At 44.4% G+C, this 27,844-nt stretch overlaps 1 protein-coding gene across 3 annotated transcripts in view; it reads right to left on the bottom strand.

The window, feature by feature from the left end:
• Nucleotides 1-24,595, bottom strand: part of XRN1 (5'-3' exoribonuclease 1) — an 85,275-nt gene extending 60,680 nt beyond the window's left edge. For all 3 annotated transcript variants that reach the window (XR_012656373.1, XM_032765670.2, XM_032765671.2), the window contains exons 1-11: nucleotides 24,412-24,595; nucleotides 19,738-19,970; nucleotides 17,709-17,806; nucleotides 17,299-17,408; nucleotides 17,104-17,214; nucleotides 16,791-16,873; nucleotides 12,458-12,545; nucleotides 12,208-12,376; nucleotides 6,191-6,258; nucleotides 2,317-2,451; nucleotides 631-700 (exon numbers count right to left, since the gene is read on the bottom strand). Coding sequence is in view for 2 of the 3 variants with exons in the window: in XM_032765670.2 (XP_032621561.1) it covers nucleotides 631-700; nucleotides 2,317-2,451; nucleotides 6,191-6,258; nucleotides 12,208-12,376; nucleotides 12,458-12,545; nucleotides 16,791-16,873; nucleotides 17,104-17,214; nucleotides 17,299-17,408; nucleotides 17,709-17,806; nucleotides 19,738-19,970; nucleotides 24,412-24,486 (1,240 nt within the window). In the remaining variant the exon portion in view is untranslated. The remainder of the gene's footprint in view (nucleotides 1-630; nucleotides 701-2,316; nucleotides 2,452-6,190; nucleotides 6,259-12,207; nucleotides 12,377-12,457; nucleotides 12,546-16,790; nucleotides 16,874-17,103; nucleotides 17,215-17,298; nucleotides 17,409-17,708; nucleotides 17,807-19,737; nucleotides 19,971-24,411) is intronic.
• Between the last annotated feature and the right edge of the window lie 3,249 nt (nucleotides 24,596-27,844).

Here is a 27,844-nt window from a genome sequence, read left to right as displayed (position 1 = left end):
AGGCACTGTGCTCTCAACACGGAAGTGGGAACTATGGGATAGCTGAGGAACAGCTACCCACAGTGCACCGCTCCTGAAATCGATGGTAGCCTTGGACCATGGACACAAGCAATCGATTTTTTGATCGCACTGTGGACGCGCAAAACCGATTTTATAACATCGGTTTGGTAATATCGGTTTAAAATACTTCGAAATAATCGTGCAGTGTAGACGTACTCTGAGTCTGCAAATGGTCAAAAGTTGTAAAAGTGACAAAAAAACGTATGGGAGCAGGCTAAATGCTGTCAGAAAATAATAATCTGCACAGATTTAATAGTGACTTCTAACATCACTAAAAATTAATTTTTTTTTTTATAAACTGACCAATATATTTCCATTTATAAATGAAAAAAATTACAGATCTGATGTAGGTGCTTTGGACTAGTTTTAAAACACAAATGCACAAGCAAAAAAGTAAATCCATTATTTTTGTCCTCACCCACATAGGTTTCTAGGAAAAAATATATTGCTGTTATTTTTGTAAGTTGTATTTGTTTGCACTTCCTTACCAATTCACAATTGGTTTCTCAAATATTTGAACAGATCATCAGGGTTCTGCTGTACATATTCTGTATAATACTTTGCACTTACTTTTAGAAGAAGTCATAATTCCATTCTCAGTTTTCTCTAGAGCAGCCAAACACATGGAGTTTTCCTGAACCTATTAAAATTGTGAATTCACAGTTGAGATAAACAAAATAAGAAATACACGGCAATATGTGGGTAACTTAACACATTACCATTTAATGTGCAACTTAAAACTAAGATGCCGAAGTAATTTTTTACTTCATAAAACAAACGCCAAAAGAGTTGCACTTATTTTGTCCTATTTTTCAAAAATACTTTATATATACATATATACACACACTTTTTTTTTAAAGGAACAATGAGAAACAAAACTTTTAAATATTGTTTAATATCTGTGTCTGATTAAGAAGCCTCTAAAAAACTGGGGGCAGATGGAATTTATATGATCACATTGGCCAATTATTGTCTTCATTTGGGTGCTACATTTTTCTTCACTAAGGGTACGTCTACACTACCCGTCGGATTGGGTAGTGATCAATCTATTGGGGATCGATTTATCGCGTGTAGTGCAGACACAATAAATCGATCCCCGATCACTCTCCCGTAGACTGCTGAACTCCAACAGTGCGAGAGGCGGAAGCAAAGTCGACAGGGAGCCATGGCTGTTGATCCAGTGCCACGAGGATGTAAAGCAAGTAATTTTAATTCGATCCAAGATATGTCAACTTCAGCTATGCTATTCTCGTAGCTGAAGTTGCGTATCTTAGATCGATCCCCCCCAGTGTAGCCCAGGCCTTATAGCAGGTGCCTGCTACATCATCAGCCCCTAATCTAGCCACTTTTCCACAGTAACTGTGAAATTAGCCTTCTGAGCAGCTGTCACTGACATTTTATGGATCAATCAAAAAGGTTATCTACTACTGTACAGCTACCCTCCACATCTATGACAGATGAGAAAGTATCCAAGAGTACAGTTAGTCATATTAAAACATATGCATTTTAAAGCATATGTCTTACTCTTACAAAACTGAAACAGTACTAGTGAGTGGCAGAGTTAAGTATACTGATGGAGTTAATCGCAGCTGAGTTTCATGCTGCTGCTGCTACTACTACTGTCAGTACCACTGGAAAAATGCCACTGTGCAGAAACAAGAGTGGTCCACTTCTGCTGCTGAAGGCATATAGGAGAAGTAGATAGAATGGAAAATAGGAGTTGTGAGGATGGGGATATAGACAAAAATAGAGGAAAGGGTTAGTGCAAGAGAAAGAAGGTAATACCTTTTAAGTGACTTTAAAACAGCATTGTCATTTTGATGTAAAATCTAAGATATCAGCTCTGATGGAGCAAGCTATTTACTTAATCAGCATCAAACATCTGACTGACACATCTATCTTCTGAGCTGCCAAGCCTTGCTTTCACAGTATGACTTCTCCCTCTGAATTATGTTCCATAGCAGCTGATGGAAACAGACACTGATTTCTATCTTTTATTTTTTTTTTTTAAAAAGTATGTGCTTAATTTAAGAAAAATGGCAACGGAAAGTGCGTATGAATGTGTAAGTATGTGTAAAATAGATACATCGCTCAACAAATATTAAAGTTTTCCATCATTTCTGATTTGTAAAAAGGCAGAAATAAAAAATATAAAATACCACATTTAACAGTTTGAGATTTTAAAAATAATTAAACAGATCTTATTCATATGTTTTGACAGCTGCATTTTCAGAGCTGTACATTTAAAATACCAACCTTCTGTTTCTTTTGCTTATGGCTTCTTGCTTCTTCTGCTGCGATACCAGCTGCCTCATTGAGGTATTTATTGCCTACTTTGCTTTCAAACCATTTTAGGTCTACAAAGACTTCGCTGAAGTGTTCACGATCAAACTGTGTAGAGATTAAAGTAAATTTAGAACAATTATTTTAAAGGCAATGTACACTATTGCTGAATGAACACTGTAGCATATGAAACAGAAAATGCAAGCCATTTTTGTCATCTATCAGAGCTTCATTAGATTACATAAAATGTTATCTGCACATGAATGTTATACCCACAAGCAGAGGCAGTCTAACATGAACCACCTCTTATTATAGAGGCAGAAAATGTATATTGAAAACCTACTTTTTCTTTTTTTGTAACCTGAAACAGTTTAAAGAGATTAGATGATTTTTAAATTATATTATCCATCCTACAATATCATAGAATCACAGAACTGGAAGGGACCTCAAGAGGTCTTCTAGTCCAGTCCCTTGCACTCAAGGCAGCACTAAGTATTATCTAGACGAGTGGTCTCCAACCTTTTTACGCCCAAGATCACTTTTTGAATTTAAGGGCAACCCAGGATCTACCCCGCATCTTCCCCAAAGCCCTGCCCCACTCACTCCACCCCTCCCCATCACTCACTCTCCCTCGCCCTCACTCACTGGGCTAGAGTAGGAGGTTGGGGCTCAGGAGGGGGTGCGGGCTTTGGACTGGAGCTGGGGGGTTCGCAGTGTGGGAGGGGGCTCTGGACTGAGCCTAGGGCAGGGCGTTGGGGTGCAGGAGGGGATGAGGGGTGCAAGCTCTGGGAGGGATTTTGGGTGCAGGAGGCGGCTCTGAACTGGGGCAGAGTGTTGGAGTGCAGAAAGGGGTATGGGGTGCTGGCTCTAGGAGGGGGGTCAGGGCTGGGGCTTGGGATGCAGGAGGGGGCTCGGGATGCTGGAGGGGGCTCAGGTGCAGCCTCCCGCCAGGCAGCACTTACTTCCGGCAGCTCCTGGTTGGTGGTGCAGTGCGGTTGCTGCTAAGGCAGGCTCCCTGCCTACCCCAGCCCCACGCCACTCCCAGAAGGGGCCAACGTGCCCCTGCAGCCCTTGGGGGTGGCATATGGCTCTGCTCGCTGCCTCTCCCTGAAAGCACCCCCCCCGCACCTCCCATTGGCCACAGTTCTTCATTTCTGGCCAATGGGAACTGCAGGGGTGATGACTGCATGCATGAGGAGCATGCGGAGGGAGACACCCCCCGCCCTCCGGGGCTTGGATGGCCGCTTCCAGTTGTGCATGGAGCAGGCAGGGAGCCTGTCTGAGCGGCAGCTCCACTCTGCTGCCAGAGATCTCAATCAACTGGGAGATCCTCTAGGATAAATAAATAAAATAATAATATATGGAGATATATCTATCTCATAGAACTGGAAGGGATCCTGAAAGGTCATCAAGTCCAGCCCCCTGCCTTCACTAGCAGGACCAAGTACTGATTTTGCCCCAGATCCCTAAGTGGCCCCCTCAAGGATTGACTTTACAACCCTAGGTTTAGAAGGCCAATGCTGTCTAATCTGCTTTTAAAAATCTCCAGTGATGTAGATTCCACAACCTCCCTAGGCAATTTATGCCAGTGCTTAACCACCCTGACAGTCAGGAAGTTTTTCCTAATTTCTAACCTAAATTGACTTTGCTGAAATGTAACCCCGTTGCTTCTTGTCCTATCCTCAGAAGTTAAAGAGAACAATTTTTCTCTCTCCTCCTTGTAACAACCTTTTATTTACTTGAAAACTATTATATTCTCCCTCTGTCTTCTCTTCTCTGGACTAAACAACCCTATTATTTCAATCTCACCTCATAGGTCATGTTTTCTAGACCTTAATTTTTTTTTTCCCCTTTCTCTGGACTCTCTCTAATTTGTCCACATCTTTCCTGAAACGTGAAGCCCAAAACTGGACACACTACTCCCATTGAGGCCTAATTAATGTGGAGGGGAGCACAGGGATGTAAAATACTAAATGGTTAAACAGTTAAAACATGAGTCTTACCGGTTAACTGACCCTAACTGTTAGCCTCCAGCCACGGGTCATCTGTATGGGCTTGCCAGCCCCAGCCATGCAGGCCAGCCCGCCATGCCGGGCCAGCCAGAGCAGCTCCATCTGCAGAGCCCTCAGCCCCTCTCCCTTTAATCAGTTAACCATTTAAATGACATAATTTTAATAGTTTAAATGGTTAACTTTTTAAATGAATATTACATCTCTAGCAAAGCAGAAGAATTACTTCTTGTGTCCTGCTTACAACACTCCTGCGATGACATCCTAGAATGATGTTTGCCTTTTTTAACAAGTTTTCCACTGTTGACTCATATTTAGCTTGTGATCCACTGTGACATCCAGATCCCTTTCTGCAGTACTCCTTCCTAGAAAGTCATTTTGTATGTGTGCAACTGGAGTACTTTGCATTTGTCTTCATTGAATTTCATCTTATTTACTTTAGATAATTTCTCCAGTTTGTCCAGATCATTTTGAATTTTAACCCTCCCAGCTTGGTATTGCTCACAAACTTTGTAAGTATACTCTCTGAGCCATTATCTAAATCACTGATGAAGATATTGAACGGAACCAGACACAGGACCAGTCCGTGCAGGACCCCACTCGATATGCCCTTATGATTTATCAGTATGAACCAATGATAGCTCTGGGAATGTTTTTTCAATGTTATGAACCAACTTTATAGTAGCTCTAGGTTGTATTTCCCTAGTTTGTTTATGAGAAGGTCATGCAAGACAGTATCAAAAGCCTTACTAAAGTCAAGATATACTACATGTACCACTTCCCTCCTATCCACAAGGCTTGTTACTCTGTCAAAGAAAGCTATTAGGTTTGTTTGACACAATTTGTTTTTGACAATTCCATGCTATTTATCACCTTATTATCTTCTAGGTGTCTGCTAACTGATTGCTTAATTATTTGCTCCATAATTTTTCTGAGTACTGAAGTGAAGATGATTGGTCTGTAATTCCCCAGGATGTCCTTATTCCTCTTTTTATAGATTGGCACTATATTTTCCCTTTTCCAGTCCTCTGGAATCTCACCCATGTGAGATAATGTACCATCTTATGTCTAGGTACATTATAGAATGTCAATAGTTTTTAGGTCAAATGTTCATGTGCAGATAACACCTTATCCACATTGATATGCCTTTTGTCACTTCTAGGACAGATTACTGCAATGTACCCTAATGGGGCTGGCCCTTGAAAGCCACCTGGATTGCTTCAGCTAGCGCAGTCTGCTGCTGCCCATCTTTGTGAGCATCTAACACTTCCATACTCTAAACTGATTCCCCCATTTGATTTCAGGTGCAATATAAGATAACTGTTATAATCTAAAACCAATTACTTAATTTTCTGCTTCTCTCCCCAAAATCTATTATTACAATCAGATCAGATGGCAACTGGTTGGACTGTGCGACAAAAGTGCAACTGGCAGCAGGGACCTCACCTACAGAATTTGCTCCATCTAGTGGTTCATCAGAGCTAGAGCATAGTGCTTTCCTGGCTAAAGTTCAAGACATATTTAAATAAGGCTTTTATGTAAAACTGAGGGACAGATCCTCAACTAATATAAATTTCCATAGAGTCATTCTGTAAAAGATTCAGGGGCAGATTCTTAGCTGATGTCAACTGTCAAGAGTTCTATAGATTTAATCTTCTATAGAGCAGTGAGATAGATCCTTGGGTGAATACATTTCAGCTTTTGTCCAAAATAGGAGGCTTGAACTCGCTATGAAGACTGTATTTTGATTGTGTATTTTTAAAAGTATGAGGCACTCAGATACTATAGTGATGGGCAGCCTTATAACATATTACACAGTACAAATAAAAGTTACTTACATCTGACAATTTTGTAAGATATCTCTCAAAGCGTTGTAAGTTCAGATGCCCACTTTCATTAATGTAGCCTATTGGGGGGAAAAATCATGTATGTATTTAAAGACTTACATTAAAGTTCTATGTGCAATAATACCCACCCTTCTAGACACCCAATAAAATCTTCTCCAGTAAAATTGCAAAGCTTTCTAACACATCATATACAGTCTGCTGAGGATGTCAATCAAATCTAATAGCAACAAAATTAATTGTCCTTACTTTCAAACAACTGAAGTTAATGTACATTCTAAAACTCTTCATAATAATTTGTTAACTGATGACCAATTAGTGCATATAGGTTGAAACTGAACATTCCCACCTGAATATTCTCCCACTGAAGCCTAGACACTACAATCTTTCGTATTTTAGTTTCCATAGAAAACTCCTTCTCTTCACCCTTTACCCCATCCAGTTTTCTCCATCCACTGTCCCACTACAGGCCTGAAACTCCATCAACCCTCTCCAATTCCTTAGTATTTTAAAGATGCTATACTATATTTTCTTTGTTCTCCCAATATAGATAGGATACAACTCATCTAAAGTCTACATATTTACCTGTGGTTTCTCCATGCTACCCACTAAACAAATAATCTCAAGAACTACAGTTTATGGATAGACTTCATAACTTGTGACAGTCACATTGGAAAAAGTAAATATAGCTCTCCCATAAAAAGGAATTTGGAAAATAATAAGATACCAGTAATAAAACTGATGTATCGTGTAAGCACTCTGGGGCGAGCGACAAAGTTTTGGTAGCTCACAGATTTATTGGTAAGAAAGCGATATGCGACATTACTCATATCACTGTGGTCTTTGCCCCTTCCCATACTTTTCCTGGATTTTTTTTTTATTCTTGCCAGGCCAATAGCATTAAACAGTAATGCTGTGAAAAAGTGTTAATACCCATGGAATTAGATACAAAAAGAAAAAGACAGTTACCTGTTCCGTAACTGGTGTTCTTCGAGATGAGTTGCTCATGTCTATTCCACAGTAGGTGCACGTTTGCACCATACGCACCGGTGCCGCAAGTTTCTCCCGTAGCAGTACCCATGGAGGAAACACTGCTGCGACCTCTGGAGTGGCGCTTCTATATCGCGCTATTGGGAGCCACGTGCTCCCCCGCCTTCGGTTCCTTCTTGCCGGACAACTCCGACAGAGGGAAAGGAGGGAGGGATGTGGAATACACCTGAGCAACACATCTCAACCAGGTAACTGTCTTTTCTTCGAGTGCTTGCTCATGTGTATTCCACAGTAGGTGATTCCAAGCTATATTCGCTGGAGGTGGGTAGGAGTTCATGAGTTCTCAGGACGCAGTACTGCTCTGCCGAACCCGGCATCATCCCTAGTTTGGGAGATGATCGCATAATGCACAGTGAACGTGTGAACTGAAGACCAGGTGGCAGCCCTACAGATGTTCTGGATAGGAACATGGGCTATATAGGCAGTCGACGAGGCCTGAGCTTTCGTTGAGTGTGCCCTGACGATTGGTGGCGGGAGAATCCCTGCCAGATCATACCACATGCATATGAACAAGATGATCCAGCGAGAAAGGCACTGGGTGGAAATAGGCTGCCCTTCATATGCTCAACCAAGGCAACAAAGTTGCGAGGATTTTCGGAACTGTTTAGTCCGCTCCAGGTAGAAGGCCAGTGCCCTACGTACATCAAGCATGTGAAGGCAGCGTTCCTCATTGGAGGAATGGAACTTGGTTCTGAAGGGTCGCGAACAGGTCCATGTGGGGAATTCCCCAGTCTTGGAGAGACCACTCATAATGGGAGGAGAAAACCCTGCTGAGGCGATCGGCCTGTGTATTGCGGGTGCCTGGTAGGTGGAAAGCCCTCAGGGAGATGTCATGGGCTATACAGAACTCCCACAGGCTCAGGGCTTCCTGGCAGAGGGCCAAGGACTGTGCCCCGCCTTGCCTGTTGATGTAGAACATCACGGCAGTGTTGTCTGTAAGGACTCTGACCACTTTGCCACAAAGCTGCATGACAAAAGCTACACGTGCCAACCGTATTGTCCTGAGCTCCCTTACATTTATATGCAGGGACAGGTCCGAGGCTGACCAAATCCCTTGGGTTTGCATGTTCCCTTTGTGGGCTCCGCACGCATCAGACACTAGGTCTATTGACGGGGCCGCCTCCTGGAAAGAAACCCCTTGGAGCATATTGCACGAGGAGGACCAGCATCATAGGGAGACGATTAGCCTAGGAGAACTGGGAGGCTAGCCACAGCTGGAGGGACCTCACTCAGAGCCTGGCATGGCAGACCACATATGTGCACGCTGCCATGTGCCCTAGGATCTGAAGGCAAGCCCTTGCTGCTGTCACCGGAAAAGTTGTGACTGCGGAGATGAGACCTTTCAGGGTTTTGAACCTGTCCACTGGGAGAGAGGCTGTGGCCCTTAAGGAGTCCAGTAGTGCCCCTATGAATTCTATGCGCTACATGGGGACTAGTGTTGATTTGGTCTCGTTTACCCACAGGCCAAGCTTCGACCTGCTCCTGTCCACATGCGCCACATGGGCCCTCACCTGAGACTGTGAGTTGCCCTTGTGAAGCCAATCGTCCAGATTTGGGAACATCTGAACCTCTTCTCATCTGAGGTAGGCCACTACTACCACCACACACTTTGTGAATACCTGGGTGCTGTGGATAGGCCAAACGGGAGAACCATGAACTGGTAGTGGTCACGCCCCACTAGGAAATGGAGGAAGCACCTGTGCCCTTCGAAAATATGTATGTGGAAATATGACTCCTGAAGGTCCAGGGGCATGTACCAGTCCCCTGGGTCCAGGGAGGGAATAACATGCGGACACCATGGGACACCATGCGGAACTTGGAGCAGACCATAAAACAACTGAGATTCCACAGATCTAGGCTGGGCCTGACATCCCTTTTCGCTTTTGGGATCAGGAAATATCAGGAGTAGAAGCCCCTGCCCTGGAATTCTACTGGCACTCTCTCCACTGCCCCCAGGTGTAATAGTCGTTCCACCTCCTGATCTAGGAGGTGAACGTGCTCCAGGTCCCCAGAGCCCACCAGGGACGAGGAGTGGTTGGGCGGGGGTGAACTGAACTGCAACATGTAGTCCTTGGAAACAAACGGCTGCTGAACACAAACTTTATTAATGGGGGGGTTTCCATGGCAACTGCCTTGGTACCCTCTGCAAATAGTCAAAAACACCTCTTTCCCTGCCTCTTGCCCTTAGAGGGCCCAGCCTCTGGGGCAGAGCGGGACTGTGGTTGAGGCTTGCACTTTTGGTCTCTCGGCCTCTTGTAAGGGGGCTCATATCTACTCTGCATAGGGTGAGCTGACATCTGCGGTTTGGCCTTGTCCTTAGCCAGAGGGATGTAGAGGCTCAAGGTCTGCAGGATGATATGAGAGTCTTTCATCCCGGGCAGCCTGATGTCCATCTGTTTGGCAAACAGGGCCTTCCCGTTGAACAGCAGGTCCTGCATGAGGGACTGGGCCTCTGCCGAAAGCCTGGACAGGAGGAGCCACGACGCCCTGCGCATGGAGATCAGAGGCCATCGAACGAGCCACCGTATCCGCTGCGTCCGACGCTGCCTGCAGGGCTGCTTTGGCTGCCGTTGCCCCCTCATCCACCAATGCCTTAAAGTCCTTCCTATCCCGCTCGGGGAGGAGTGGCTCGAACTTTAGCAGGGGCTCCCATAAATTAAAATCATATCAGCTAAGTAAGGCCTGATGGTTGGCCACACTGAGCTGGAAACTGGAAGAGAGGTAAAGTTTTCTACCAAAAGAATCTAGTCTCTTGGCGTCTTTATTCTTGGGGGTGGGCGTGGGCTGGCCCTGCTGCGCCTGATGGTTCACCAATTCCACCACCAGGCAGTTAGGTGCTGGGTGAGAGTACAGGTATTCATGGTTCTTGGCCGGCATGAAATACTTCCTCTCAGCCTTCTTGGAAATTGGAGCCAGAGAGGCAGGAGTAAACCACAGTGCGTTGGATATGTTGGCTACTTCTTGGTGAAGGGGGAAAGCCACATGGCCCGGCACCAAGGGAGACAATACATTAAAGAGGGAATCGGACGGGCCCTCCATCTCGAGGCTCGACGCCACCCGCTTTAGTGGGTCTATGCAACCTGAAGTCTTCCTGTGGGGCAGAGGGTAGTGCCGTGATGGTCTCTCCTACACTGGATGATGAGGCTGGCACGGAGCTGTGGGCTGCAGCAGGTGCTGGGGGATCAACCCCCAGGTCAGAATCCGGGCCTGGAGCCAACAACTCCTGATGTGTCAGTTTGTGCTTTAGACTAGATAGCAAGGCCGACAGCGCCTCGGACACCCTGGCCACTGAGCAGGTTCTTGCCTGGGTGGGCAACCGTGGCCACGGTGCCCCATTGACACCATTGCCCCTGCCATGGGGCCTCTTACCCCTGTCCATGCTGTGGGCCAGGTGGCACTATCTGGTCCAGCTGATTAGTACGGCCGAGCGAGGGGTGGTTGGGTGCTGAGGCCGAGGTCACCACCAACCGAATGGTATCATAGGAGCAGTGGGAGCGATAGTGCTTATGATGCTGTCTTCCACAGGACTGGGACCTCGACGTTGAGGACTGGTACCCCCCCAGAAGCACTGCTCTGAGATTCGCTTCGGCACCTAGAGCTGTGGTGCCGGTGACACGCGGCAGGAGCCCCATGTGTGACATCTGACAGGTAGAGAGCTCAAATGCGAGCGTTGATGTCTGTCACGCCAAGACCAGCCAAGACCAGAGGAGGGCCTTCGATGCTTATCTCGGTGCATGCGCCCGCTGCTGCGTGGCGTCGAGGGATCCCTAGACTCCTGCCCGGGCGGCAGTGAACTGGGTAACCTGGCTGGCGTCGAGGGCGGTGGACGCGAGCTGCAAGTAGACCTGTCACTGCATGCAGAACAGGGTAGAGAGCGGTCTTCAGAGTGAGAACTGCACCGTACCAGACAGGCCTCTCGAGGACCCAACGGTGGTTTGCCTTGGGACCAGGGGCCCACCACCGGTGGCACCCTGGGCACCAGCAAGCTCAAAATGTCTTGAGTGGCCTGTAGAGTCTCCTGCGTCGATGGCAGCGGGACAGCAGGAGAGGCACATATCAACACTGCCAGGCTACTCCGCTCAGCATAAGTTGGAGGTTTCGAGCCCAGGAGGGACAGAGGGCTGCCCAACGCAGAGCCAGCCTCTCCTCCTTCCTTTTCACGGCACCGCTGTGAAGTTGAGCTCTTCCTTTGCTTCTTGGAAGGGGAGTGGTGCTGACTGGGGAAGGGGGCTTTGCTGAGCACCAACTATGCAATGCCCGGTGCTGAGTCCGCTCAGCGTACCAGAATTGGAGCCAGCGCTGATTCCATGAGGAGAGCGCGAAGCCTCATGTCTCTCTCCTTCTTAGTTTGTGGCTTAAAAGACCTGCATATCTTGCAGCGTTCACTCACGTGAGTTTCACCCAAGCAGCGGACACACTCAGCATGCGGATCACTCCTTGGCATGGAATGGCGGCAGGAGTCGCACGACTTGAAGCCTGGGGCACGAGACATGCCCTGTGCCCACTCAAACAACTGAAAAACTACTTTCTACGAGCTATTAATAACTAGCTAAAGGTACCACTAAGATCAACTGGAAAGGCTGCAGCAGAGCTGGAGTAAGAAGTTCTGACGCACCTTCACTGGAGGCAAGAAGGAACTGAGGGTGGGGGGAGCGCGCGGCTCCCCTTGCAATGCGATATAGAGGCGCCACTCCAGAGGTCACAGCGGTGCTCCCCCCTACGGGTACTACTAAGGGAAAAACTTCTGGCACTGGTGCACGTGGCAAGCATGCACACCTACTGTGGAATACACATGAGCAAGCACTCGAACAAAAATTGACTAGCTCACACTTCAGCAAGTATTATCAAACAATATTTTTATACTCGTAAGATCTATCTAGGCAACACTTCCGTTTAACCTTTCCTTTGATTTCTGTTCCAGAACTATCTTTCTGTTTAAATATTTTTTTAAAATTACTTACCTCCAAGTTCTGGCAGGATAGCCATATATGTTTTATAAAGTAGTGGCAGTGCATCATGATTAATATGTAAATGAGGTAGATGAGGAATAAAGTCATTGCCTACAAGAAACCCCATTAAGATCCAATCATCTATAATCCTTTCAATGTCATATTGAAAGGAAATCTTGTCCTAAAAAATAAGAAAATCTTTATGATCAAGTTTGTATACAAAGTTTTAACATCTTTTGCCCATGGTTCCATTAATACTTACTTTTACTGGTGAAAATTCATAGTCAATATATTCTCTCATTAATGACAAGTGCAGTAAGTGAAATGTGGTTTCTTCTGGGGCACATGCTCTGTAAATTATTCAAAACATCAACTATTTATAAATATTTCTGAAGTATGTATATAATAATCCACTACAGTTATCCAAAAATAAGTACTCAGCTATTATGTATTTGGTTGCATTGCTAAATATTATGATGTCTGAGTACTTGTCGTCAGGAACAAATAAATACTAATTGCATTTTACAAAGACTCTGTTTCGATAATATTTTGCCTTACTGGTTACCCAGGAAATGTTCTGAAAAGCTGCAAAGACTCAGACTTCAATCCAGAAAACAATTACACTCTTGTTTAATTTTAAGCATGTGAATACTGGCAGTGACTTCAAAATTAAGCACATAAGTGTTTGCAGAAGTCTGCTTTTAAGAAAATGGCGATGTCCAGTTTGCAAAAGTGAGTGTGGTCCAGTGGATTCAGCATAGGTATGGTAACTGGGAATTCCTGCGCTCTAATCCTGGCTCTGACATTTACTCAGTATATGATTTGGGGCAAGTCAATATAACTTGTGTCTCAACTTTCCCACTAGTAAAATACGAAAAATCTTTATTTACCTACTTTGAAGATCTGATAAGATTAACTAGATAATATCTGTGAAGTGCTCTGAATATAAGAATTGTTACATAACTCATAAGTATTAATATTGCTGGGGATCCCCCATCATAGACAAACCTGTGGATGCACACAAACACACATTGCTGATTTTGGCCTGGGAGTAAGCTATGAATATAAAAGACCCTCCCTCTGAAGTTTATCTAGGTGCAAAGTTGGTGACCTAGGCCCTATGCAACACCTAAATTCCACGTTAAGGGAATAAATGCATAAGGCTCTTCAGACAGTCAGGAACATTTTTTTGTTTGTTTGTTTTTTTACTTCTCCTCAATGTATTTTGGTTGGGCTTTGGGCTTGTTTGGTCTCCTTCCTCTGTAATATCAGAAATGACTACAGCAGGAAATAGGATGCTGGACAGGGTGGGCTAGTACTCTAAGGGTATGGCTACACTTGGAATTTCAAAGCGCTGCCGCGGCAGCAATTTGAAGTGTGAGTGGGGTCGGAGCAGCAGCGCTGGGAGAGAGCTCTCCCAGCGCTGCACGTAAACCACATCTTTTACAGGTGTAGCGTGCAGTGCTGGGAGCCGCGCTCCCCGCGCTGCCGCCCTGATTACACTGATGCTTTACAGCGCTGTATCTTGCAGCGCTCAGGGGGGTGTTTTTTCACATCCCTGAGCGCGAAAGTTGCAGCGCTGTAAAGTGTGAGTGTAGCCAAGCCCTAAGGTTGAACCAAGCATTCTCTCTTGGGTGCTAATCTGGGTGATTCTTGCTTGCATGCTCAGAGCTGTAAATAGCTATTTTTGCGCCCGAGGCAAGAATATAAAATTGCGCCCTCCCCTCTCCATATAATTTCATAGTAGTTACTTTGTAAAAAAAAAAAAAAAAAGGAAAATAAGTAAATAACAAGAATAATGATACTAGAAAGTTTATTTATTTTAATCATAAGATCCGTTTGAACTAGGAAGTCTTCAGAAAAAAAATATTGTTTGAAACACCAACAATCAGAGCTTTTGTTTCTGTTCCCAATTAAATCATGAGCTTTTGTGTGCGGACTATGAACGACTGTTCTTTAAGAAATCATCAGAATAGGAAGTTTTAAACTATGCACCACCCTTTTCATGACCTACACAGCAATGCTGCTGCACTTAGACAAACAGTGTGGGGAAGGCTGTTCTGTTTATTTACATTTTTAAATAGAAAACAGTTGTTTTTAGTTTTATTTTTCACTGCCTCCATCGCCCGTTCACTGCTGGAGTGGGCGGGCACCGTTGCTTTTTCCTCTCATATGCTCAAGGTTTTCCCTTCCCTAGGACTTTACAGCTTTCCCCCACTTCACTAGAAACATGTTTTTAAATGTGTTGGTGTTTAAGCAACTGTGTCGAGGTGGTGTAAGCACGCCAGGGCAAAGTCCAGCCAGGGAGCAGCTCTGATTGCTTCAGCCCACAGCCCGTGCCCAGGGACGGGGCACCTGAGCCAGTGGGTGGAAAGGGCCAGGCAGGAGCAGCAGACAGAAGTGGAAATGCCAGAACCAGCCCAGTTCGCTCTCCGAGCTCCCCACCTCTCTGTGATTCGGCCCGAGTGGGGCAGGGGGATCTGGGCTGCTGCAGCCCGGAAGCAGGAGCAGTCCAGTCCAGCGCCGTGCTGGGGCACCAACGTGCCCAGCACTGGGGACACGCTGCTTAGACGAACGCAGCCAAGCTGCCCCCACCACCCGTTCATAGCCTCTCCTCCAAACCCTGCCGGGACCCGGGAGCCCAAAGCCCCCCGGAGCCGGCTCAGCTCCCAGCCACTGCGCTGCGATCCTTGGCCAGGCCGGGAGCGAAATAACACGGCTGCTCCCAGAGCGCCTCGCCTGCTGCCCCAGGCCCTGAGTGCTGCGGGCCCAGCCCGGGAGCTGCTGTGTCGGGGTAGCGCAGGGGCGCTGCTTATACCTGGGCCCCGCTCCTAGTTCCCAGCCATGGCTCAGTGCAGTCGCAGTGGCAAAGGACACGGAGCTCCACGATCTGCACCGGGCCTGTCTCTGGCTCCGACTAAAACCCTCCTAGCGGACGGGCTCGTCCCCTGCCAGCCCCGTGGCTCAGGCCAGTTCTCTGGGGTTGGGGTTGGTCTGGGCCACAATGGACTAAACCCTGCCTGGTTAAGCCAGAGGAAGAAGCCCCAGAGCACAAGCTGTGCTGTGCTGGGGTTACCGGGTAGCAGCTCTCCCTATTCTCCTTCCTCTCCTGGGCTGGCTCAGGCCAGAGGAGTCAGGAGGAGACACGGCAGTGGCTGGGAGGTTGCCCTGGAGCCAGTGGCTGGAATCACAGCAGATCAAGTCTCGGTGCACGCGGCAAGGGGTTGCTGGGGGGCTGCAGGTATCAGGGCTGCTGTTCTCCAGGCAGCCGTCCGCAGGGACACACGCAGGAAGGGAACACGCCCGGTTGGGGAGGGAGGCGAGAAAACCAATCTTTTTCTGCGCCCTCTGCTTTGCACGCCTGAGGCAAGTGCCTCACTCACCTCACCCTTGTTACGGGACTGCGGATGCTCAGGGTCTAACTGATCATCATATATGGGGTCAGGAAGGAATTTTTCCCCAGACCAGTTTGGCAATGATCTCTGGGGTTTTTCTCCTTCCTCTGCAGCATGGGTGCAGGTCACTTGCTGGGATCATCTGGATATAGCCCACTTAATCAATTCTGTGTCATTGTGGGGGCTTTGGTGCACCTCAGTCCCTCCTATTCTCGGCTTCTGATACACAACTGGTTAATTTCCTGTGGGCTGTAATACTTTGGTTTCATTTTGGTTTCTGGGTTCAGTGTGTGAGTGCTGGAGCCTGTGATATACAGGAGGTCAGACTAGATGATCTGGGGTCTCTTCTGGCCTTAAACTTAATAAGGCATGGTCCAGTCCTTTTGCACTGAAATTTATTTTGGGTTCTTAGCTAGAGCACATCAACAAGACCTATGTATCTCTTTAGGTACTTACATGGCTCTCATTACCATAGTATCTGAGAGCTTTCCTGTACATACAAGATAGAATGTTCTCTCTCTCTCTCCAGCCCACCCTGCCACCAAGAAGTTTAGGATCTGTTTATATGGGGATAGTGATCAGAATAGCTTCCTATGTGGACACTTTAATCCCAGAAGGAGGGGCTTTCTTCTGATTTATCTTTATCTGTAGATTAAAGGAAATTGGGAAAAGGTATTCCTATACTCTGGAATAAGAATGTCCAGAGGGGAGCTACTCAGGAATAGTTTACTCCTCAATTGCCATTCTGGTCAATCTCCCCAGGTAGACAACTCCTTAGTGGTTTTTTTGTTTTTTTTTTAAATGTACGAATCTATAAGAAGAACAATCTATGTGGGAAATAGCATCAAATATAGTATGAGCTGCCTGCCCTAGGGCATGAAGCCAGAGTCACAATGTGGTGCATTATAGCTCTCAGGATCTTCTAGCAGTTCAGTTGGTATTAGGTTCCACAAGCACCAAATCGCAGACTTTTTTTCTATTTGCTGATTCAGGCAAATAGAAAATATTTATATTAACATAAACATTAATATTTATAAAATAAATTTATATTAATTTATAATATTCACCCATCATCAAATTAAAATACAACAATTATTTGACTGATTAAATATGCAGTCATTTAAAGAAAATATTCTAAGCAACCCTGCATCTTTTGGATCTCCTTTCTTCCTATAAATAAGATTTTTAGAAGCAGTTTACCTCTGGGATTTTTTGCCACCAAACCTGACTTCTTCTCTTAAAAGTGAGAAATGTGACTCATGACTTGTTAATCCAAGCATAATCTGTGGAAATAAGAGATTAATAAGGGGTTTTATTATTGTTATTCAAGAAGTGACCAGTGCCAGGATATTTCCATGCTCCTCACTGTAAATTTTTAGTTTGCCATAAATGTCAAGTTTTTTGTTTAATAATGTATTATAGTCATATATTCCAACAAAATATTGAATAGATGTCCAAGTCACAGACATAATAGCCTTTTGTCATTATGAGTATAAAATATATTTGCACATACCAAGTCAGCATCTAAACCATATAGACAATGTCTTGTGTTTGGATCGTAATCAGGCTTTGTTTTCTCTGATCGGATAAATTCCATAATTTTATGCTCTCCTTCACCTGGTGTCTAAATGCAAAGATAAAACAATTTAGTAAACACTATTCTGAAAAAACCATTTAAAAAAAAATTCAGTAATATAAAACCAATAACCTCGTGGCCTGATAAGTAGACAGTTACGCCATGCCAGGATTTGTCTGTGGAAATCTTCATATTTACAAAATACTTCAGATGTTCATGCAACCTGGCCATGAAATCAGTCCCTAGTAACAGAAATGTACAAGTTTCATCTTCTGATACATTGTCATTTTAAGAGTTAGTCAAAATTCCATTTATACATTTATGAGGAATATTAGTGATAGAAGAAACAATTCATTTTTGCAACGTGTGGAAGGTGGAGTACTTTTGAAGAGTTTTTGGGTTTTAAATATTAAATTTGGGTGGGATTTTCATAAGTGCCCAAGTGATTTAGCAGAACAAATCCTATTGAAAAATCAGATGACAGAAAGGCAAAGTGATTAATCACAGCAATTCTCCTGTAAGTAACCAGCACATTTTCCTACCTGGTGTAATACAATTGGAGTCAAACCTGGCTTCTGTAGGGAGAATGTCTCCTTTTTCTAAAGCCTTCTTTATTTTGTCCTCTGCTTCTCTTGCTGACCTAAAAAAATAGAATTTTACAGCATTGTATGTACACTATTTTTTCCCTCAAAAAATTAGTGTTACTTCTTACAGTAAATAAAAAAGGAAATTTAATTCTTAGTCTTTTAATTTTGTTTTTAGTGCACATAGAAAATAGAGAAACTGTTTTGAATTTTCTACAGCAAGGATAAGATGTATGCTGCACATAGTAGTATATACAGGGCTGAGAAGACCATTTGGGGGCCAGTGGGAGGAAAGAGAAACAGCTGGCAGCAGATAAATGGCAAGTGTCAAAATACTGACTAAACTAATCTTTCCCCCTGAGAATTAAAGGACACAGAAGACAAAATAATTTGCAGACAAGCTCTTCATTTTTATCTTGATGCTTTCCTCCCATTCCCACCTGTTTTCCTTCACATTTTTCCTGATATTGTTCTATCCTTTTCTAATGTTTTAATTTTTCTTTAAAACCCTCTGGATTTCTTATTTGTTCTTTTCACATTTTTTTAAAACCACAATTATTCTCTCTCATCCTCTCCTCAACTCCATGCCCATCTTGCCTATTGCCCCACCATTTGTTTTTCTTTTCCTCTCAATGGCCCCCAAATGGTCTTCTCATATCTCCAAACCTCTGGCTTCCTTTCTTTCCCTGGCTAGCAACAACAATAAGAGACAGGTGAAACTTGAAGAGAAACAGTCTACAGTGAATGGAACTCCCCACAGCACCCACTGGTGAAGAAAAGGAAGTGCTGTAGCATCAGTTGTTCAGAACAAGAAGAGGAAATGGCCAGCCCTATCTCCAACTTCCAATATGCCCTGTCAATGTGGCTGCTGTCCCCAAAGTTCACAAAAGCTGGTAGGGGAAGCAATAAACATCAAGATTTTAATGATCTCCACTGTATATATGATACAGATGTAAACTACATTATTTAGCTAGCCTGATGGCCAATGTTACTAGAGACTAGAATTTTATTAGTTCTCAAACCTCAGTCTCTTTCCCTCCTCCATACTGGCAGCAAGGAAAACTTCAGTATACAGTGACCACAAAGGCTTCTTTAAGATGGCATTCAGAGATTCCAAAAGCAGCCCTATTACTGCTTCTTTGCTCAGTGATAAACAGGAATATGTAGATTTATAGAAAAACAGTCTTAAAGATGGAAAAAGAAGCAGCACCTATAACTTCTGTTCCAAAAAGATACATGCTGTGCTAGATCACCATTCTTGGGTCCATGCTCCTTTGACTGACCAAGGCAAAATTTTACAAATTCAAAGTTCTAAGCCAGGGGTTCTCAAACTGTGAGTCGGGACCCCAAAGTGGGTCATGATCCTGTTTTAATAGGGTCACCAGGACTGGCATTAGACTTGCTGGGGCTCGGGGCTGAAGCAAAAGCCCAAGCCCCACTGCGTGGGGCCAAAGCTGAAGTTTGAGAGCTTCAGCCCTGGCTGGTGGGGCTCAGGCTTTGGCTTCAGTCCTGGGCAACGGAGATCAGGTTACAGGCCCCCACCCAGGGCAGTGGGGCTTGGGCTTTGCTCCCCCACTTCTGGGGTCTGCTCCCCCACTTCTGGGGTCGTGCAGTAATTTTTGTTGTCAGAAGGGGGTCGCAGTGCAATGAAGTTGGAGAACCTCTGTTCTAAGCTATTGGTTCCAACTGGAGATTATTTATACTAACTTCTGCAGTGCTATGCAAACTGCAAGTTCACTTCAAAAGCAAAAGATGAAAAGTACTCCCTGGTGTACAGGTTTTTTCCAAATGCACTGGCAAAAAATCCTCAGTTCTGATTTATGACTGCCCAATTATTAACAAAACCCAAACAATGCTATAGTAAAAAAGCATCACCATTTAAAACCATGTATTTAATACTTATTTCAATTTGTAAATTTAAAAAAAATCTCATAAAAATGTGCTGTCCTATGGATTTATAAACCGGGTAACATTAAAATGTTTTCACCTAAAACGTCTCCCACGCTGCTGGTTCATTTTTGCTCTTGGAGCCACTCCATCAACTGCCATGAAGAAAACCTTTCTTGGTTTAATAATGCGAAATAATACTTCCAAGTAGTGAAAAATATCAGCAAAGATCTTATCATCTGAGATTCTGAAGTGAACATCGTCATCATTAGGGTGTGAACACTGATGAATGATGCCATTCATATCCAGGTACAAGTTGTCAAATTCTGGAATCTAGAAAAAAGGCACATATAATATTAGGATATCAAGTTACGTAAGTACTGTTAACAGCACCTATCAATCACAGACCTAGAAAAGGTTCCCTTTCTTCAGTGATAGCTTAAACAATAGAAGCTGCTCTCCAAGAGCATGGCCTTGAGTAGGGAGCAGAGATAGAATTCCTTGGGGCACAGGACTGTTCGGAAAAGGCAGGCTTGCAAAATGTGAGCAAGGAAGCTGTCTGCCATTTGTTCCTACTATTTTCAGGAAAATGATATTTTGTGTACATTCTTTGTAAATAAACAGAATTGCACCAAAGAAATATCTTGCTCATATAAATAATGCAGCACAGCTCCAAATATTGGCTAACTATTTGGGCCAAAAGGCAACAGTACCATCATATTTTTGTCCAAAAAACACAACACAGACAAGGCCAGTTTGTAAAAAAACATATACCCATTCTGCACACATATCTACTGCTTGATTTGTAAGTGCTCCTGATCATAAGAGTCCCCTGGAAGTTTCAGTAGGACAGTTTCCTCACTTCCTGTGAGGACCTGTTGGTCTTGTTGCTGAACCATCCACTTACCTGGGCCAAATAACTTCTAGGGGAACGTTTCTGGGTTTGTGTTTACAATTCAGAATTCTAGATTTAGAGAAGCAGAGTACTGGGGAGCATGGAGGAAAGAAAGAGGTAGAGGCAGGCTGAAGACAGAGCTAATACATCTCTAATCTCTAGCAATACCTAGCGTCTTGTTGGATATGGAGCTCAATCTGCAATGTATAAGAATGCAGCTGATGCATGGTGCTCAGTAATTATTTTTCTGCACTTCCTGGAATGGCATTTAGTCTCTCTAATAAAGGAACTAATTTAGTGGTCTGAATAAAACTGCACGCCCAAAGTCCATTACGTCCACACAGACACCAGCTCTCTAGTCCCAAGGGATGGTGTGTTGCATTGACAGCACTCTAAAAAGCTGCAAAACCTTGGTGATCCACATGCCCTTTTCACATGACACAGAACATATGGAAGGGTAGCAAATGACATTTTCTACATATGAAGATGCACACTGTGATGAAATTTATTAATAATCATCTATGTTTTACACAGAAAGTGCCCTTTATGCCCTCTCTCTTCTATCACGTTTTCTGCAAAAGGAAACAGAAGAAACAACGTAGCCCTGTCCAGTAGTGCCCCCTCCCCCTTCCCCTCTTTCACACAAAACAAACTTGCTTGTTTCTTCAGTATTTGAGTAGCTGGCCCAATATTTTACACCATTCTAGTATTCTCACTTATGAACTCTTCTGAATATAAGAGAACCACAGAGCAGAAGTGTACCTCCCCTTCACATGTATTTAAACTCCTAGTATTTTGAATTTGTTAAATTTTTTTTCCTTTCAGATCTAAAATTGAACATTCATTTCTGATAAACACCACCAAACCTTTAGTTTCCCACAGCAATTCCTTCAATACTACCACTGTTCTGGTCTGATTATCTCCTCTCTTACCCACATTTTACACCAATATTACTCCTTCAGCTTCAACAGACTTGCTCCTGACTGACACCAGCAGGAGAAGAGAAACATGTTTAATGGTTTCTATCTGCATGCAATACCTGCTCATTCTCTACTAAAATACTGTACACACTGGATAACAAGTAGACTACCATGTTGTTGCTGGACTGTAGCAAATATAAAATAGTGAAACATGTCCAGTCTGAATTCAATTTCATAATAGTCTTTGTAATTAAATGTTAGTATACAAATGATCCTGCATCTTTTTGCAATAAAGATAAATAGTGAGAAGAACACTTTACAATATTAATTAATATTAATATTGTAAAGTCCGGTGTAAAGACAAAAATGTGAATAGTTCCAACAAATAAACAAAATTTTTTCCCTGTAGTGATTAATTGAATGAAAAAAAATCACACTGTATTTGCGAATTATTTAAAAGAGATGCAGAATATGCCCTTCTTCCAACAACTATGGAAAACTATGGTATAGTTAACATGACATAATTCTGCCTCCTACAGAACGTTTTTACTTTAAGAGTTCAAAAGGAAGTAGCAGTAACAAAAATAAAATCAAATAAGTAACACTAAAAAATTTATTGCTGTGATGGCAAAAGAGGATAAAATAAATTTTATGATTCAGTTAGACTTTGGAGGTTTTCCACAACAAGATTAACTCAGTCAACCTGTCCATGCTTGGTAATGCATGACGCCTCAGCAAATTCAATACAGAGAGCACCAAGTTACTGATTACTAAAGGCCTAAATGTTCTGGTCACCAAAAATTAATGCTCCATCTTGCTCCTGTTCTTGGGTTTGCACTCAGGCAACTGATCACTGGAAACTGTCAATCTGTAGAAGGCACCTCCCCTTCCGGTTCCAGAAAATAGACCATGTAGTTTTAAAAATCAGTTTTCTAAAAGGCCTGTCCCACAGCTAGGAAGGCAACTTTATTTTAAAAGGCATTTTAAACCATATTTAAGTAAAGGATTCACTTTACAGTAGGCTATGTTAAGGAACTATTTTAAGAACCATGCTGAATTTTAAACTTTGTTTGTTTCTGTCTACATTATCTGACTAAACTATGTTAAAAATTGGTTTAATCAGAACCACATTTAAATGAGGAGAAGCTTAAGTATCAACAATTATGATGCTCCATGTGGAAGCCAGGCTCCATTTAATTTAAACCTGTTATTAATCGATGACTTAAGCGAAACTAAAATAAAGCCAGGTCTACACTTAAAAGTTTTGTGGGCATGCTATCAAAAGGCCTAGCGCAGACAGTTATACTGTAAAAATAGGGCGCTTTAGCCAATATAGCCTATTTTGCTCACTGAACTGGAATAAACTATACCAGCAGAAGTACTTTTTGGTGGTATAGTTGTATCTACATTAGAAGGGTTTTGCCAGTATAGCTAAACGAGAAAAGTTTTTTTTAATTGTAGACAGCCTCATAAAAACCAAAATAAGAGTGTCTACAAAGCCTTCTACACTGGTTTAACTAAACATTTTAAAATCACACCTTATGTTAAGCTGGTGCAACTCTAGGCAGATGAAGCCAAAATAAACAAACAGTTGACTGGGAGTATGATGAGGCATTGTTAAACATTGTTTTATGCTTTCAACCCCCTCTGAGCATCCAGCATAGACTCTGGTAATTTCAAAGACTGTCCCTTTATCTAGGGCAGTGAATCTGAACCTGTGGCCCAACCAGCACACAGTTTTTGCCCATGTGACATTCTCAGGGCCATACAGGTAGTACATATATTGTGTGGATGTGGCCCATATAACACAGAGAGCTGCATATGCAGCTCTAGATGATAAAAATGTTGAGAACCACTGATCTAGGACAAGAGATTAGTAGTTTAATTGTCCTTTCTTCTTTGAAAGTCTCCTGTTTTCCATTCTTTCATCTTCCTAACTACTTATGGTTTGTCTATTTGGGGAATTATTCCAGAATAGCTATTCCTGATTAGCTCCATGTGTGGATACTCTTATGCCAGAATAAGAATGCCTTATTCTGAATTAGTTTAACATGATTCAGAATAAAGCACTCTTATTCTGGAATAAATAAATCCAGACATGGAGCTAATCGGGAATAGTTAATCTGCTTTAATTTCCTACCTTATTCTGAATTATTTTAAATGCATAGACAAGCCCTCCACCCACTAACTATATGATTTTCAACCTCTCTTTAAATTACTTTAAAATAATACGTAGTTATTCTAACAAACATCAACATGCTGACTACAGCAACATCTGTCCACGTTTCCTAATCATATAATATTTAGAAGTCTATTTTACTTACTTTTAGACCACCCTCAACTACTTACACAGAAGCGGAGTTGGACCAAGGTTAAGCACTTTAAAAAAAACGCACCATGATGTTGTCTTCCACATCCAAGCGATGCTGTTAAACAAAACAGCCGCGTTCTATCTTTTGAAAGGCGCCTTCCAAACGTACCTAGAGGGGCTGCTGGTGAAGCTAGTGGTGGTTGCTAGCAAGTTTATTATGCCGTGTTATAAAAGGTCAAACTAAGAAGCTGCTGAACTAGACCTAGACGTGTTCCGAGAAAGAAAAATAAATCAACGAACAGAAGCGGGAAGGCTACGAGCAGGCACTGCTCTCCCCATAACGCAGGGCTGGCACCAGCCCCAGCCTCCCAGCAGCTGTGTTTGCGGAGGCGTGTCAGCGAGGCCCGCTGCAGAGCTCGCTCCCTGGCACCGTGTCCTGCGGGGAACGCTCGGGAGCGGCCTGGCTCCTCACGGGGGCGAGGCAGGTCAGCGCAGCGCCGGACACGAGCCCGGAGCCGTTAGCGGGGCCGCCCTCCGCTGTGAGCTGGCTGCGGCGAAGCACGGGGACACCCTCCCGTGCCCGGAGCGCGGCTGGGGCAAGGTGGGTGCGCACCCCCAGCCCGCTACCCCTGGCCCAGCGCCGCTCACCTGATGCTCCTTCAGCACCTGGCTGAGGCAGGGATACCGCTCCGAGACCCACCGGTAGAACTTGGGGACCCCCATGGCCGCCGCCTACCCCAGCCTGACCGAACCCAAGCAGCCCTTCCCCCACAGCCGGCTTCCTTCCGGCGCGTCCTACTGACAGCCAGGCCGCCCAGCCACCACAGAGCGCGGCGCAGAGCGGCCCGATTCCACCCATAGAGACTGAGGCGGAGATAGAGCGTCTTTCCTCACAACTCGCCGATGCTGGTGCAGCCCTGCGGGCAGGTGCAGGAGCTCGCTCGATTTCCCCGCTCCCCCCGGGCGCAGGGAGACGAGGCGGGCGCCACAGTCTCGTGAGTGACCCCTCTCAGAACGTGCCGATGCGTCAGCGCGGACCTACAGGGGTTAGCCCGGTGGGGGCCACCTCGTCACCGAGAGACCCGCCCTCTCTGCCTCGGCCGCCGGCGGGGTAGCCCAAACTCAAACTGCCCCCTGGCCGAATTTCCTGCGCCACCACACCGGCGCTGGGGTTAGTGAGTGGCACAGGTAGCGTGCGAGGTACGGACATCTGTCCACCGGCAGCTGGGCACAATAGGGTGACCGGACAGCAAATATGAAAAATCAGGACAGGGGATGGGGTATTAGGAGCGTATATAAGAAAAAGACCCCAAAATCAGGACTGTCCCTATAAAATCGGGACATCTAGTCACCCTAGGGCACAAGCATATCCACCAGCAGGCACCCCACAGTGGGTACAAGTTTGGGTCCATAAGCAGGCAAGGCTCTTTAGCGACCCATAGCAAGACATCAGCCCAGCGCTGCCCTAGGGCCAATGATCTATGTGAGCCTCCCAAAATTGGTATGAAAATGTACAAACCCACCTGCCATCCATCCACCTTCCCCTTTAATGCTTGAACAAAACCAAACCCCACTCACCCTAGTTGAGTGGAGCTTGCCTATGCTAGGAAACACCTGTTACCCTGCTTAACAAAGGCCTCAGCAGTGCTAAGAACTCAGATGCAGGTAACCCAATGGCTACAGCTGCTTGGCTCAGCACCATGCTATCTAGCCCTGCTGGGAAAAGAGCTAATAAGCACGATGCTGAAAACAGCATTAGCATGCAAGAAGCTTTTCAAAACTTTCCCAGGTGTAGATCAGGCCTGGGGAACAGAACGTCGCAAGGCAGATCTAAATGAAGAGCTGAGCTAGATATGAACCAAGGACTGAAAGGTTCCCATTATGTTTCCTGGATCACTGAGTTACTTATACCAGGGACTGGCAACCTTTGGCATGTGGCTCACCAGGGTAAGCCCCATGGTGGGCCGGGCTGGGACAGTTTACCTGCCGCATCCGCATCGGCTGATCACGGCTCCCACTGGCCACAATTCGCCACTCCAGGCCAATGGGGCTGCAGGAAACAGCACGGGCCAAAGGACATGCTGGCCCTGAGAAGTGTCCTGGGACCTTGCTTTGGTCATGTTGTCATGTCACCTGGTACTAAACACCATCTTGGACTATTAGTGATTTTCCACTAAAAGGAGGGGGAGGTCAAGACTGGGAAACAAAAGATTCCGGTCTTATGTAAATTCTATTTAAGGCTGGGGAGTAAATTGATCTTGGTTCACTTTTCACTGAATCCCCACCCAGGATGACAGCTGGAAAGATATAAGAAAGAAAGACACAAGGGTGGGGAGGGGAGATGAGTGCTGTCTGGAAAAGGGATCTGGTGTGTGAATATGGTTTCTGAAGATTTAAGCTGCAAGCACCATAGCTAACCTGCATTCTGCCCAAAAGCAACATTTAGGGTGAGAAATTACTTCTTGAAACCAGTCTCTAACATCTTAAGCTTTGTATTTGTGTTTTATTTGCTTAGTAAACTGCTTTGTTCTGTTTGCTATCCCTTATCATGACCTAAAATCTGTCTTTGTAGTTAATAAACTTGTTTTTATTATAAACCCAGTTTGTGCAATTTATAACTGGGGGGGGGGGCAAGAAGTTGTGCATATCTTCCTCCACATTGAGGGACAGGATGAATTTATGAGCTTATGTTGTATAGAGTTCTCTACAGTACAAGACAATATTATTTTGGGTTTATACCCCAAAGGAGATGTGCATGTGAATGTCCAAGCTGATTCCTCCCACACAGAGCTAATCTCAGTGTCTCTGTGTCCACTTGCAGCTGGGTATATGCCAGAGAAAGCTTGAGGGCTTGGCACAGCTAAGACAGGGTGAGGAAACCCAGGCTGGTGGAACTGGCAGAACCAGTGGGACCCCAGCACGTCACGTGGCATCCCAGATGGGAGGTCCAACCTGTCACAGCGGGATTGTTTCCAGCTTCTTCTTATCATAGGCACTGGTCATCAGTTGTGTGCAGAAGTTCCTTTTCCCTCCTGCGCAGTTGTGCGGAGTGCTGCACAGCAGCTTTTACATTGATATCACGGAGGCACCAGCTAGGCTCATGCCCAGCAGAAAATCCAGCTTTGCAGCATCACTCTGTGCTGTGACTACAGCACAGTGCCTTCCCCTGTAGCTTTTGGTTACTTGGCCTTATAGTTTCCCTTCCCAGGAAGAGGGCTACCCTTTCACCAACCTACCCAGAAGGGTTATCCGTTGGCCACCTTAAGGAGGACAGAAGAGAAAACAGAAGGGAGAGGAGGAAATACTAAGGATGAAGGGTACAAGGGAGAGGAGAGATGAGATACTGAATTGAGAGATGAAACCAGTATTTGTACACAAGGTTTTGGGGGTGACTGCATAAGAAGCAGAGAATGGAGAAGGAAACATCTGAAAAACACAAATTCCTTTAAAATTAAAAAAGAAAGTAGAAAAACAGAAGGAACAAATAAATAAGGCAATACTGAAGAGGATATAGGTATTTAGAAAAAACAGGGCTCATAAGGGACTGGGTAGAAACTGCATAGTTAACTACAGTTCTAGTTCAAACGTATAGATCTTAATCAGAATATGTAAAGCAGTATAAGAACCTCCAAGCTAGCTTTAGCTCAGCAGTGTTGTTTTCATTTCAATTTGATGTATCATACATCACCACCTTATTTTAGTACAAAAATTACCCAGCATAGAATCCAAGTGATGGCATTTTAAAAACTGATATTCCTAGAAGCAGGTTTGGGCAAGTTTATGTATTCATAGGACAGCATTAATCCATTTCAGCGTCATCTTTAATGTTCTCTTATTTTAGATGACCGTCCAGGTTCCCAGGAGAACAATGGTGAAAAGATATTTACAGTTCTGCATAGTATTTAAATTCAGAGGGGCATTGCAACCTATTTGAAATTCAGATTAACTGGGAATGACCATGTGCATCTGGCTGCAGAACAATAGCTGTTACATAAAGGACTAGTACAGATGTATACCTGTCTCTTAACAGAAGAAACTTAAAAAAATTATATACTAGATTTGCCACAATATTTTCTGGCCC

The sequence above is a fragment of the Chelonoidis abingdonii genome, chromosome 8 (assembly GCF_003597395.2).
Source record: "Chelonoidis abingdonii isolate Lonesome George chromosome 8, CheloAbing_2.0, whole genome shotgun sequence".
Taxonomy (NCBI): Eukaryota; Metazoa; Chordata; order Testudines; family Testudinidae; genus Chelonoidis; species Chelonoidis abingdonii.
This window is presented reverse-complemented; position numbering and strand designations above follow the sequence as displayed.